At 38.8% G+C, this 15,102-nt stretch overlaps 1 protein-coding gene across 3 annotated transcripts in view; it reads right to left on the minus strand.

Annotated features, from left to right (window-relative positions):
• The window catches only part of kcnab1a (potassium voltage-gated channel subfamily A regulatory beta subunit 1a), a 135,410-nt gene that overhangs the window by 44,100 nt on the left and 76,208 nt on the right, over nt 1-15,102 (minus strand). For all 3 annotated transcript variants that reach the window (XM_048168732.1, XM_048168733.1, XM_048168731.1), the window contains one exon: nt 547-590. In XM_048168732.1, the coding sequence (XP_048024689.1) occupies nt 547-590 (44 nt within the window). The remainder of the gene's footprint in view (nt 1-546; nt 591-15,102) is intronic.

Here is a 15,102-nt window from a genome sequence, read left to right on the forward strand (position 1 = left end):
GATTTATTCTGGGCTCTGTCACTTTTTATTGACAGTAAGATGGAAATCATTGGTGGGAGAAAGAGAGGAATGGGATCATGACCAGACAAAGGCCGGATTCAAACATGTGCCTCCTACTCGAGCTTCGCATTCAAAGCTATTTATCTTCCTGGATAATTTTATATTTAGTAACACACATACACCATAGTGCTCATATTTTAAAAGACACACACGCACAGGCATACGGAGTCCCTGTAGCGTTGGCCTGTTTCACTCTGAAAGCTGAGTCTGCCTTTTTTTTTCGTCTCTGAGGTACGGATGCTGACTGGCCCACTCCGCTTACTGAAGTTCAGCTTTTGTAATTGCTTTCATATATCCCACTGTTCAAGTCCCAGTCCTCCTATCCCAGACATCAAGAGCCAGATTGTGTGTGCGTGTGTGTTTGCGAAATCGAGAAAGTCAGCGTGGTGTCATGATTAATGAACTGTTAAACCGAACCCTGCAAAAACTGTGTCTGCTGATACTGCACCAAACACATACAGCATGTGGAAATAGTGTAAGACTCACCCAGACCAAGGCATGATACTCTCAATCCAGATTTCCCAAGGTTCCTAGACAGACAGAAACAGAGAGAGTTATATTAGACTGAACATTGGTGTCCTTCTGACTTCATGGAGCTAAACACAATTCTCAATGCAAACTTCGGCTGAAACATACAATGCACATGAACGCAAAAGAGTGAATAAAACAGAATGCAGTTCATAACACAATGCGAACATTACTGTAAATAGGGAAAAATGTCTTATGCTCAGTTTTCTCTTTCAGGTCGACTACTGTCGTCTTGCTGAGAAAGATTGTTTTAACCAGTTTTAACCAGTCTACAGCTGGCTATTTTCATTTCATTGAGATACTAGTTTTTATTTATATTTTGAATTAGTTTTTATTTTTATATTTTCCACTTTCAATTTTAAAGTTCAGATCAATCAGAAACATAGTATTATACTTAAATCTGCACAATGTACAAGTGAATTTGAACTTTTTACCCGCTAGTAATGTTAAAAGTTATGTTATGAATGTCTTCTTTCAGTAACAATGTACTAAAACAAGGAAAATTATAATGTTATTACAGCACAACAAAGACAGTTTGTCAATTTTTTATTTATTTTTTTGTTAAATGTTGGTACATTTAAATCAATATATAAAATCTTTGAATATTATGTTTAAATTTGCACTGTCTTGTCAACTAAAATGTTATTTTGTTCACTAAATTTAGATGCTATTTTACACTCTAAAAAATGCTGGGTTAAAATGGACAAACCCAGCAGTTGGGTTAAATGTTTTATTTATTTAGTTTTATTTAACTCAAGTATTGTTTAAAAATTACTATATGACTGGCTTAAAATGAATCCAAAATAGGTTGGAAATTAAAAATCAGACGCATAATTACTAGAGGAAACAATAATAATCAAAAGGTGAACATTTTTAATAAGCAATTTAATAAATGTTTATTGTTTAATTATTATTCATTAAACTTATTAATAAATGTTCATTTATTAAACATATTAAAATGTTAATTTCCAACATATTTTGGATTCATTTTAAGCAAGCAATACAATATTTTTAAACAATAGTTAAATAAATTTAAATGAAATTACCCAGCACATTGGGCAAACATTTAACCCAACCGCTGGGTTTGTCCATTTTCAACCCAACTTGGGTTGTTTTTAACCCAACTTTTTTTAGAGTGTTGTTAAAATGATTAAAATTAACTATAAAAGGATATTTTTTATCAAAGGCCAAAAAAAAGAAAGAATGGTTTTAACATTTATCAAACGCCTGTGCTATCTGAACAATACACATCACAACGATGTACTAAAAATGGAAAATATTTTCACACGGATCTGTGAAAATGACAAAAAACGCTGCCACCCAGTAGATGGCGATGTCACTTTGTAAAGAAAAACTACGCGCCTATAGTCTGAACACGTAATACACATATGCATGACATCACCGTTTTCGCAAATTTGCATTTTCGTAGTTTACATGGAGACGATAACAGTATAGTTTTCAAAAACGTGCACTTTGAAACTCGTTTGCTTTTTCAGGCACCAAAAGCGCTGTTGTCTTGTAAATGAGCGGCTAAAAGGCATTAAAAGTTTCCCGTTTTGTCATGTAAACTGACCCTTATATGAATGTGAATGCTAAGCTATCTGTTAGCATACACTCAGTGCTCTCACATTTCAATATTCCATAACAAGGCCATTTCTGAATGGCTTTCAACTAAGAAAAAGTCCTTTGTGTCTAGATGGTGTACAGTAATTTCAGAAATCTACCAGCAGAGGTTAACTGGCTCATGCTAGTCATTCAAACTCAGTTTGCAAAGGCATTACCAGGCATATGAGGAGGTTATTAACACCACAGAAACACAAAAGCACACTTGCAATGTGTTATTTAAGTATATGTTTCTGGTTGTAGTCTAGCACAACGCCACTTAGCTTCAGTAATGCAGTGTGCTAAATCTTACAAACAGTTTAAAACAGAGATTTTGTGACTCCACAGCAAGTGTAAAGACTATAATGACAGCTGTGTGCACACCATTAACCAGATAAAAGGGAATTCAATGTTTTTAAATGAGACTTATTGATAGTGTGTTGAGATTAGTGACAAACTTTGCAGGGAACACAGAAAAGTGCTGACAGAGAGAGAAAATGAGGATGAGCAAGAGAGAGAAAATGCAAGCCGGTGCATTCTGCAGCGAGAGTCTATTACCTCTGTGCTACTATCAGTATTCATCTATTTCTCTGCATCAAGGCCAGAGAATGAAGGTACAGGAATATAACAGATTCACCGTGTTGCAGATACTAAAGCTGCATCTGTGACAGATTACACACGGCTAATGTACAGCACCAGACAACTTACACAGCACCTCCTGTAATATACAGCCTGACGTTACCATTAGTTTCCATGGATCCATCTGTCAACTTTTGACACTTCATAACAACATTAAGTTGAAGAGCGTGACTGAGGAAATAGGACAATCCCATTTCAAGACCCAGGCAGTGGTGGAAAGAAGCAGAAACAATGACTAAAGGCTTATACAATATTTGTTGTGGACGTTTGTTGCAAACAAAACTTTTTAAATAAACTATGAATTCATAAAGACCTACAGTATAGAGAGAGAAAGAGAGTACTGGCATACATACTGTTACGGTTGCTGGTATACAAAGCACACGACGAGGAGATATCAGACTTTACTTGTAGAGAAACAGGAATCCAACAGAACATACAACCACGTAGCATAAACAATACCAGACAACACAAGACTAGAAACACAGGATATATATACAAGGGACTAACAAAGGAACTAAACTAGGTGACAGGATAATTAACAAGGAACAGGTGAAACAAATGAACTAATTAACAGAACGGGGAAACTAGGTCACAGGGGCAGACAGAGACATGACATGTGACATTTCGCCCCCTCCCGGATATGTGCGTCCTCGCGCCGTAAGAGTACAGAGGAGGGAGGAAGGGAGGGGGTTCTGGAGGAGGGCGGAGTACAATGAAAACAGCAAAAGAAAAGAGTCCATAGAACATAATGACAGTCCAAGGGGGAGTGGAGGGTGGGAGGAGCCAGGGGGAAGCCAGGAGCAGGAGGAGCCAGATGTTACCCCAGAAGCCAGCCAGGACGAGGCCCCAGGGTAGAGTCGCAGGTGGGAGGAGCCATGGTGGAGTCGGCTTGGGGGCAGACGACACCCTGGGGACGACCAACAGAGATTCAGCTGGAGACCCAGATGTAACTGACGAGCCGACGAGCCCACGCGCAGCCGATGGTCCTGGAGACCGAGGAGGAGCCATGGCGACGAGCGTCCGAGGAGGAGGCGGACATCCAGAGGGCAGAGGCTGAGCCGGTGGGACCGAGGATGTAGGCGGAGCTGGAGGGAAGGAGGAGCCAGACGGAACCGTAGGTGCAGGCAGGTGGACGACTGACCAAGGCGGAGCCGGAAAGACGAGGGAGCCCGGAGAAGCCGTATGGCCGATGGTGTCCGGTGGAGCCGAGGGAGGGAGGAGCCAGGGTGACGCCGAAGTGTCGACGGGCCGAGGTGGAGCAGGGGGCGTGGAGGCTGGAAGTGGAGGCAGGGGATCCTCTTGAGTGGATGTAGTGGAGGACCTGAAGATGCTCGACATCCCCACCTGGCATGTGGGAGATGTCGAGCAGCTGAAGGGCAGAGGTGATGGTGGGGCTGAGGAACTGGCTGAGAAGCTGGGTGATAGAGGCGGCGGGAGAGGGAGGCTGGGTGGGCAGACGGGGAACTCAGGAGACGTGGGAGAACTGGAGAACATGGGAGAATGGTCCTCAAGGAGCTCAGGAGATTCATTAAAAACAGGGAAGTCAGGGGAATGGGAAATTACCTCTCCGGAAAAATCTATTAGATCACTCAAAAAAATGTCTCAGTTCCTCAGCAAATTTGCCAGTGTCAGTCATAGTTTTCGCCGTGGTGGTGTTGTGGGTGGAGCTTTCCTCCCAGCCCTCAAGCTCCACAAGCACTCCAACGATGTCGGATGATGTTACCGGCTCGCGCACCTGGTCAGACCCTTGCTGTGAGGTTGGCTCCGGGGCGATGGTACTGTCCAATCCTTTCCTCGGTCCTGGCTCATCCATCGCGGTGGGTTGGCCTCCTCGGTCTGCGGTGGGCTCGTGAAACATCTCCGTTGTGACGTTCGTCGATGGTGGTTGACTGGCTTCTGGCAGTGGAGTGGGGCTAGGTCACAGGGGCAGACAGAGACATGACATATGACACATACAGCTCTGGAAAAATGATGAGACCACTACAAAATCAGGTTCTCTGGATTTACTATTTATTGTGTATGTGTGTGTGTGTATGTGTTTGAATAAAATGAAAATTTTTGCTTCATTCTATTAAGTATTGATAACATTTCTTCCAAATTTCAAATAAAAATATTGTCATTTAGTGCTTTATTTTTAACACTGATAATAATAAGAACCATTATAAACAATTGAGCACATGCATAAAAAGGCATTATGTTTTAATTAGCAAGCCTGTAACCATCTCGATCCATATGCAGCAAATACAGGCAATTTACCATAGGAAATCTATAGTTTCTAAAACAGTTATCGTGGTTGAGCCAAAAACCTAGGACTTAGTTCGCCAAAGTTGGTTTTTAAAATAATCTCCAATATTTAACAAACGATTCGATGGACAGCGGCGGTCCTAGAGGCAAAGTTGCTCAGAATGAGCTGTTCTAACCATGTGGTATGAATGTCATGGGCATGCGTGAAAAATTGTGCAATACACAAGCGTGAAAAATTGTGCAATACACAAGCGTGAAAAATGCGAAGGCGCCCCCCAGTGGTCAATTACTTTTGAATTTCAAACAGGCCCAGTGAGTTTCGTTCCAATTGCCCTCCGTTAACCTTGTCTGGCTGCTCAAATTCATTGGCCGATGGCGGACATGTTTTTTAAAGGTCCCGTTTTTTCGTGTTTTTTTGAAGCTTTGATTGTGTTTATAGTGTGCAATATAACATGTGTTCATGTTTCGCGTGTAAAAAAACACAGTATTTTTCACATAATTTACTTATCTGTATACCGCTGTTTCCACTGTCATAAAAACGGGCTGATGACTTCCTTGTTCTATGAAGTCCCTCCTTCAGAAATACGTAACGAGTTCTGATTGTGCCAGCGGTTCCTGTGTTGTGATTCGACAACAGCTTAGCGAACCTTTCCCGGAAAGGTCACGCCTCTTACCATAACGTGGAGATGCACGCGCTCAGTGTTATTGTAAACATGTCTTTAATTTTACCCTATCAATTTGAGCCGGAATCAGACCCAGTGATTGGACTGTGGGATGAAAATAACAACGTTTCGATGACATGGCGACAAACACACTCTACAAACGCAACTCTTGTGTATTCCTGTGGGCGGAGGTTAGTCAAAAAACTGTTTTAGTGACATCATTAAAGAAGGAAGTAGTGGGATGTAGTCCAAACTGGCCGTTCGATGTAGGCGACTTCTGTTAAATAAAATATCTCGCTTGGCATTGAACTTTGAGCTTTAAAATTTTACAGATTTTATTTATACTCTAACAACAACATTACACACTAACTAAAGTTTGAAACATGGGATCACGAAGAACGGGACCTTTAAGTTACGTCAATGTCCTCATAGACAGTCATGGCACCTTGGACAAAGTCATTGCAAGGCCATTTTCAAGTCAGTCGGACTAACAGTGAAGTAGTTAAAGCCATTTTAAGTATTTTTTTCATGTTATAGCGCCACCAAATGGCCAGTTGCCGGGTCCTTTTTAACGCGACCACAGAATGAGCTCTTACATAGGTGTGCCAAGTTTGGTGAAAATATCTCATTCTGTTCATGAGTTATAGCCAATTTAGTAAAAGTGGCTCCGCCCACTTCAAACGTTTTGGCGGACCTTAGGGACCGTGAATCAGAATTTTAGCTTTTTTTTTATTTTTTATAATTATTGACAATCAGACTCTGGAGAATCTAGCTGCACTGGTTTGGTTCCAATTGAGCCCAAAACATAGGACTAGTTCGCAAAAGTAGTTTTTTCAAAAAATCCAAAATACTCGAAAATTTTGGCTAAAGATTTAGGAGTTATGAGCCATTCCATACTTTTGACCGCTGTAGCGCCCCCGTCAGGCTGATCGGGGCAAGCCTTTGTAGACGGTTTGAGTACTACCAGCCCTCAAAGTTTCAAGTCTCTATGACTTACAGTTTGGTCTGCCCAATCACTTTTATGGGAGAATGCTGATCCTTGGAAAATTTAACAGTTACAATAGGGTTTCAGCGCTACACACTTGAACGCCTAAAATTATCCCAAACTTTTGACTGGTAGAGATTGTGTGTGTGTGCGTGTGGTTGTATATACGCATGTGGTTGTGCAGTCTGTGAGCCTCTGGATGAATTTGTATTTTGTAACTGACAGCACTGCAGAAAAAGCCATCTATCATTTAAACAGCAAGAGGACAAAAAATGACTGGGCTCCAGTCAGACTGAGAAATCTGTTTAAGATTACATTAAAGACAAATGAAGCATTGCGCAGAACACAGAGAAGCATGACCACAACAATGACATCAAGTTCAAGTGATGTAGGGGACGGCCTGTAATGTATAATTCTGTGTGTACATCTACATCAATGTGACTGTCAGTCAATCTACACAGACAATATCAAAGCCTCCAGAGGCCGAATGTAGCTCTTAACATACACAACACATGAGTTTGTCTCATGGTTAAAGTGAGGATGCTTCATGTTTAAACCTGCGAAGTGAAATAGAGGTGCTAAAATCAGTAGAGTAAGTTTAAAGGATGAAATAATGAAGCTCATTAAAGGCACTCCTGCAGGCCATCTGGTCAGCGGCTCTGAGGACATCGAAGGAGTTACTGCACCAGCAGCTCTTTTCAGCAGTCTTGCACTGATCGCTCGACATGTTTCACAATGAATAATGAATGGAGTAAAGCAGCTGTATTGTTCTGATGCCAAACAGCATCAGAAAGTATTGTATAGTTCAGCGATTAGGAGTTTTTCTCAGATGTGAGATCAAGGACACCCTCAGATTACAACAACTTAGATTGTAGTACAAAACACACACACATTCAGATATACATTCTACTTTCTGGATGCATACATGAGAGTGACGTGGTCAGACAAATACCACAATTTTATCTTGCTGTCTACTAGGACTATATGGGAAAAAATTTGGTATGAAATGGAAACATACATGTATTTTTTAAATGCATGTGATAGATCTTATTGTGAATGACCATCAATGTATATGTTTCATTTTTATACATTTTAATTGGGTTTTTCTCACATTATTAAAGGGATAGTTCACCCAAAAATGAAAATTATCCCATAATTTACTCACCTTCAAGCCATCCTACACCGTAAAACCTGATAAGTTACAGTAACTCAAACCATGTGAGGAAACCGATTCCCTTAAAACATTTAAGTTTTAAAACTAATACGAATGAGTACTGTAAACTCATATAAGTTAAATTCACCTATATTTTAGTGTTGGTTTAGTCAATCATTAGAGTAAACTTTAAAGATTTTAAGTTTATTCCACACATTCAGTTCGAATTCAGGTAACAAATCTAACTAAGTTTTAACAACTATATAGCTATATGACTTGAGGAAAATAATTACCTTAAATGGTTTAAGTTAACCAAACTCAAAGAAATAAAGTTAAGTAAGACTAAGCAAAAACTAACACTGGTTCAGTCAAACACAATCTTAGTTATATTAAATAATATCCTGGTTCTTCCCAGCTTTGTAATGTCACTGAATAGTGCCCGAGTTTTTGAAGCTGCAAAAAGCGCATCCATCCATCATAAAAGTAATCCATACGACTCCAGTGGGTTAATAAATGCCTTCTGAATGAAGCAATGGGTTTTTGTAAGACAAATATCTATATATTTAAATACCCATATACTCACGTTCAGAGAGTCGAGCTTTGGTGGAAGGGTGACCTCTGACCTGTTGTATGACGTAGCGTAAGCTTAGGTACGAATTGACAAACGATGAAGATTGAGCAAAACAAAACACCCATCACGAATTGGAAGTCTAAAACGAGAATTTTTAAAGAAAATTGTCAGAGGATTTCGATATAAGAGTAGAGGAGCTACGTCATAGATCAGAGGTCACACTTCTGCAGGAACTCGACTCTCCTAAACACGTGTACAGCTGTTGCCGGAAGCCAGTGATTATAGTTTATTAAATAAACATGGTTATTTTTCTCACAAAAACCCGTCAGAAGGCATTTATTAAACCACTGGAGTTGTATGGATACTTTTATGATGATGGATGTGCTTTTTGTAGCTTCAAAAACTCAGGCCATGATAAAGCTGGGAAGAACCAGGATATTATTTAATACAACTCCAACTGTGTGAAGGAATGAAGGAAGATAGTCATATACACCTAGGATGGCTTGGGGGTGAGTAAATTATGGGATAATAATGTTCATTTTTGGTTGACTTTTGACACTTTAAGTCCGCTCAGACCCTTTCACTATCGCATATAATTTTTAAGCATAACAGCTGCATTTCAAAATCCAATCAACAAATGATGAATAGAACCAAGTTCCATCCTAAATATTTCCCGATAATCTGTTACAAATGGATGAATGTCACAATACAGAAGAAAAGATCTATCACTATATATACTGTATCTTTGTTTCATTGAGACATTAATAATTTAGTGTATCTGTTTTTTGTCTTGCGAAAATATCTAAACATTGTATAATACTATATATAATATTATTTTATACTATTTTCCTTCTAAGCAATATAACTGAGATTTTTTGCTTTTTCTTTAAAACATCTGTCATTTTATCAGTGTAGCAGTGGCATGCAGAGGTGGTCTGAAATGAGGACAATTCTATTTTGTAACATATAACATACAACATATATTCTATTTAATAACTCTAACAGTCATTAATGTTACTTTTAAATTACGAATTGTTCTGTTTATTAAAATCAAGTATAAGTCTCATCAAATTAGTGTTTTCCAAGCATTTTTATATTTATTCCAAAACAACAGTTCTCTCACTTTGATATCTCCACTTTATCTCATGTCAAATTAAATTTGAAATGACTTGATGGACACGGTCACTTAGATTTATACACTTTTTGATGTCAAGTCATATTAAAGGTGCCCTAGAATGCATTTTCACAAGATGTAATATAAGTCTAAGGTGTCCCCTGAATATGTCTGTGAAGTTTCAGCTCAAAATACCCCATAGATTTTTTTTAATTAATTTTTTTAACTGCCTATTTTGGGGCATCATTAAATATGCGCCGGTTCAGGCTGCGGCCCCTTTAAATGCCCGCGCTCCCCGCCCCCAAGCTCTCGACTCTAATACAGTGCATAAACAAAGTTCACACAGCTAATATAACCCTCAAAATGGATCTTTACAAAATGTTCGTCATTCATGCTGCATGCATGCATCAGATCATGTGAGTATAGTATTTATTTGGATGTTTACATTTGATTCTGAATGAGTTTGATAGTGCTCCGTGGCTAACAGGGCTAAAGCTAACATTACACACTGTTGGAGAGATTTATAAAGAATGAAGATGTGTTTATGAATTATACAGACTGCAAGTGTTTAAAAATGAAAATAGCGACGGCTCTTGTCTCCGTGAATACAGTAATAAACGATGGTAACTTTAACCACATTTAACAGTACATTAGCAACATGCTAACATTTAGAAAGACAATTTACAAATATCACTAAAAATATCATGATATCATGGATCATGTCAGTTATTATTGCTCCATCTGCCATTTTTCGCTGTTGTTCTTGCTTGCTTACCTAGTCTGATGATTCAGCTGTGCACAGATCCAGACGTTAATACTGCCTGCCCTTGTGTAATGCCTTGAACATGAGCTGGTATATGCAAATATTGGGGGCGTACATATTAATGATCCCGACTGTTACGCAACAGTCAGTGTTATGTTTTTCGGAGGTCTTTTAAACAAATGAGATTTACATAAGGAGGAGGAAACAATGGTGTTCGAGACTCACTGTATGTCATTTCCATGTACTGAACTCTTGTTATGCAACTAAGCCAAGGTAAATTTAATTTTCCATTCTATGGCACCTTTAAATTTGATTTTGATATGGTATAAAGCTGAAATATCTGAGTGCGGAACACGCACAAAACCGACAGGTGGGCTTTATCATGTGAACAGTATAATAGGCCAATCATAACTCAATGGAGGCATTGGCTCCTCTCAAGTGATTTTTCTCCATTCATTCTCAATCACCTCCTAACAAACCCACGGCATGCAGACCCAGTCTATTAAAACTCAATGGGCTCATAGGAGGCAATTGAGACTCAGCTTACCGCTGTAACTTTAACCGCTGATATAGCTGATGGACACGGTCTGTTTAGAAAAATGATTTATACAATTTTAATGTCATATTTTGTAATTTTGCATTGTTTTATCTTTGTACTGTGGATTATTTATTACAGTTGGCACTGCTCAGAGAAATGTCACCAAAACCCAAAGAATCAAATAATATTACTGCAAGCAAAGACACTCATTACCACGACCTCAGTCACTCTAACGAGTTTACTGTAACCATGTCCTCCCTGCTGCTTTACTGATGAGGGAGTGTGTGTGTGTGTGTGTGTGTGTGTGTATGTGTGTGTGCATGCAAGCACCATAAAATTAAGTTGCAAGCTGAACTGTCATGATTACTTTAGAGAACATAACCTATAATCTGAGAAGAACAGAATGAATCAGACTCATGCAGTATTCATGGAGCAATCAGAGAACGTTTCTCACACCCATTGTCTGTACCCTCTGTCATAATAAAGCAATGTGGGATAATATGATGGTGTAAAGTGGGGATGTCATTTGGGTCAATGTGATCCTGACCTCTGGTGATTCTGAGACCGCAGGTGCATCATCTGGAAGCGGTTTGAGTGCACATGTGCATGTAAGTGTGCTGTTTGCTAATATGTGCCTCAGCATCTGTTTGTATGTGTGAATATGAGAGTGTGTGTGTGTGTGTGTGTGTGTGTGTGTGTGTGTGTGTGTGTGTGTGTGTGTGTGTGTGTGTGTGCGTGTGTGTGTGTGTGTGTGTGTGTGTGTGTGTCACACCTGAGCCCTAGTTTGGTTTATGATGTTGTTTTCAGGGTAAACCTCAGTTCCTTGTACATTGTTTGTCTCATCTCTGTATTCTTTGATTGTCAATCCATCCATTTCATTCTGTCTCTCTCAACTCTTTTCCAATGTTAAAAGTCATTCTGGTGTGTTGGATCCATGTGCCGTGGTGTTATACAGTACATGAACTGTATGTGCCAGAGGAATTGTAACTAGTACTTCATGAATGTTACAGTCACTGAATGCTATACTTAGAGAACCACTGTCTCTTCAGACGTGCATCTCTGACCAGTACTGGCCTAATTAGTAAGAAGTCCCAGTGCACATGAAACATTATTTCACGTTTCATTGCAAAGAGATGCAATATGTATGGCGACATGAGAGACCGGCTGGTGAAATGCAACAAGATATATTACTGCATATAAGTGACAAAGACAGAGGAGAGGAATGAATTTGATGAAATAAAGTGAATGATAGGATAGAATGAGAAAAGAATCAGAAAGAAAATTAGATATTTAGAGTAGCGTTTGCAGGTTTGACTCTGCCAGTATTGTGATGTGTCAGGGGAGACCTCATCTGTCATCATTACAAAAACCTGTCTGCATGTCTTCTTCTTACTAAAGGTGCCCCGATCAGGATTTTTGGGGCTGATCACCATTCATTGTTCACTGAAAACTGGGACTGGGACAATAAAATCAATGCATTGTGAATCGAGAAATGATTCTGGATCGATTCTGAGATTTTCCGAATGCATCACAATTCTCTCTCTAATCTATTCTGAGTGTAGTTTTTAACAGCAGATGCCACTGCATGCTTTAGAAACAGCCGTACTCTGCTTTCTTCCAATTCCTTACACACAACACTTGAACCTTCTATAAAATAATCATTCATAAAGTTCAAAAAGGTTGAAGCGAATTCCAGGTGTGTTTGCAGTGGGCTGTTTACATTAATCTCGAGTTATAAAAGCATTCTGAGGTCCAAGTTTTTGATTTGAATTCTTCTATTCATCATGCAGTATTTATTTAATTAGTTAAGAGCGTGCACACAGAAATCCGCTTGGAAAACAGTATTTCTTTCATGGCTTAATGCAGTTTTAATAACTCTTTTTATTATCCAGCACATCCTGCAGTTTAGCAACAGCAGACTAAAGTTTATGACAATCCCTGATTTGATCTGGTTAAGTTAACATTAAGTTTGGGCTTTTAGAGAGGAACGAAAGTGCACCCCTTGCAAAAAATATTATATTTCATATTATATCTCTGGAACACTAGGTGTCACTGAGTTCAAATTACTCAGATAACTTAAAGGGTTAGTTCACCCAAAAATTAAAATTCTGTCATTTATTACTCACCACACCTGTAAGACCTTTGTTCATCTTCGGAACACAAATGAAGATATTTTTCATAAAATCCGATGGTTAGTGGTGAACCATAGTGAACCACTGAAATTTTGAAAAACATTTAAGATGTAACGAAGCCTCGTTTACTGAAATCACATGACTTTGACATGCTCCGAACCACTGATTCGAAACCATAGATTCGTTAAGCTTCGAAGCTTCATGAAGCAGTGTTTTGAAATCACTCATCACTAGATATTGTTGAATAAAGTCGTTATTTGTTTTTTTGGCACACAAAAAAGTATTCTCATCGCTTCATAACATTAAGGTTGAACCACTGTAGTCACATGAACTGTTTTAAATACGTCTTTAGTAGCTTTCTGGGCATTGAAAGTGTTAATTGACTTGCTGTCAGTGCAGGCCTCTCTGAGCCATCGGATTATAATACAGGACATGCTGTCGATGAGCTCTACCAAATTTAGTGCCAACATGTCAAATTGTTTAAAAGATATCGCAATTTATGACAAATCCCAAAATGGCGGACAGTCGATTTGTCCAATTCTGCCAAAATCAGTACAGACAGATTTGGCATGACCCAAGGAGTCCACAGACAATAATTTGATGGAGTAGGGGGAAAAAAATGGGGACCACTACATCTTAATGTATATATTAAACATGATCAGCATGAAGACAGGAATCAGGTGTATTTTGTTTCTATGACAAAAGGGTTAAAAAGCTATAACCATTTGAAAAGTGAATATTTGAGTTGGTGGTGGTGCTATAAAGTTGGTCCTAGAGACTCTAAAGTTGGTCAGAATACTATTCAGGAACGCCACTGTAAATGTGCCAATTTTCATCATTTTCATAAGTAGACTCCTATTGGGGAGGAAGAATAATAAGAAAACCAACAGATATAATAGCCTCTAAATAGCAAAATATATGGGTCAGCAGATGTTTTGATATTTTATGCTACTACTACCATCACCATCATCTTCAGTAGTACATCTATTGTTTAATTTTTAAACCTAAGCAACTTCTTTTCTTAAATTATTTGTTTGAAAAGTATTTAAATTAAGTTTCTTTCAAACAAATGCCACTTTATTTGTTTTTTGTTAGAAAATAACGTATACAGTGTAAGTGTAGCTTAAGTGTTTAAATTTGCTTTTGAGCCACTGTACACTTACAGAAAAACAAAATGCAACACTAAGAATTTTGTCTCTTGATTTAATAAAGTCCATCCAAACATCAAAGGTCAGCTGTCATGATCAATTTCAGAAAAAGATGACGCACAATACACGTCTATGCCTTCATAAGCACAGCACATATTTCAGTATTCTTTCATTGACTGTGCTTCCTGTCAAAATAAAGCAATGTAATCTTAAGTTATAAATAAGCCATAGGATGTCACTCTACTTAATAAAGTCTGGCACTGGGGTTATTTAAAACAGAGCTTTAATTCATTTCTTCAGAAGCTTCAGTAAACAAAAATGATTTGAGTTTCATGGGGCAATCAAAATGCCATTATACAAGGACTCAATGAACCTCCAACGAACCACAGTGTACACTACAAAATTAAACTTTTAATATTAGAATATGTTTACTCTGCAGCAGATGAGAAAGAAATCTCAGCTGCCAGATGCTCAATAGGGCAGATCCTAAGGATGCAGCGCTTCTGTGCCAGGCCTGCACACATAAATCAATCTGACTGACAGCAGGCCTTCTCCTTCTTACCGCCAGATAAAAGTCTGAGATGTTAGGCTGCATGTTAAATGGGAAACTAAATGCAGAGAGGTATAATAAGATGCATGAGACATTGCAGATGATCCACCCAGCGGTACGAAAAGAGAGTCATCTCATGGGGAAAGAATATTAAATGTGATGTTGATATCTGGAGTTATGTTAAACCGTGTTTGACTCACCAGCAATCCTTAGAATGGACTGAATGGATCTTGCAATGCAGAGAGAAATGCAGTAAATAAAGTGTTGGAAATGAACAGTTCTGCTTCCCTGCTACATTGAGGAATGCTTGTGCTCTGATCAAAAGAAGAAGGAGCAATCTGCATAAATCAGGAGCAAATCATCTACTTCCACAGCTTGAGCTGAATGCACTGGAAACTGTCGCTGTGGACTCC

This window comes from Megalobrama amblycephala, linkage group LG19 (genome assembly GCF_018812025.1).
Source record: "Megalobrama amblycephala isolate DHTTF-2021 linkage group LG19, ASM1881202v1, whole genome shotgun sequence".
NCBI lineage: Eukaryota > Metazoa > Chordata > Actinopteri > Cypriniformes > Xenocyprididae > Megalobrama > Megalobrama amblycephala.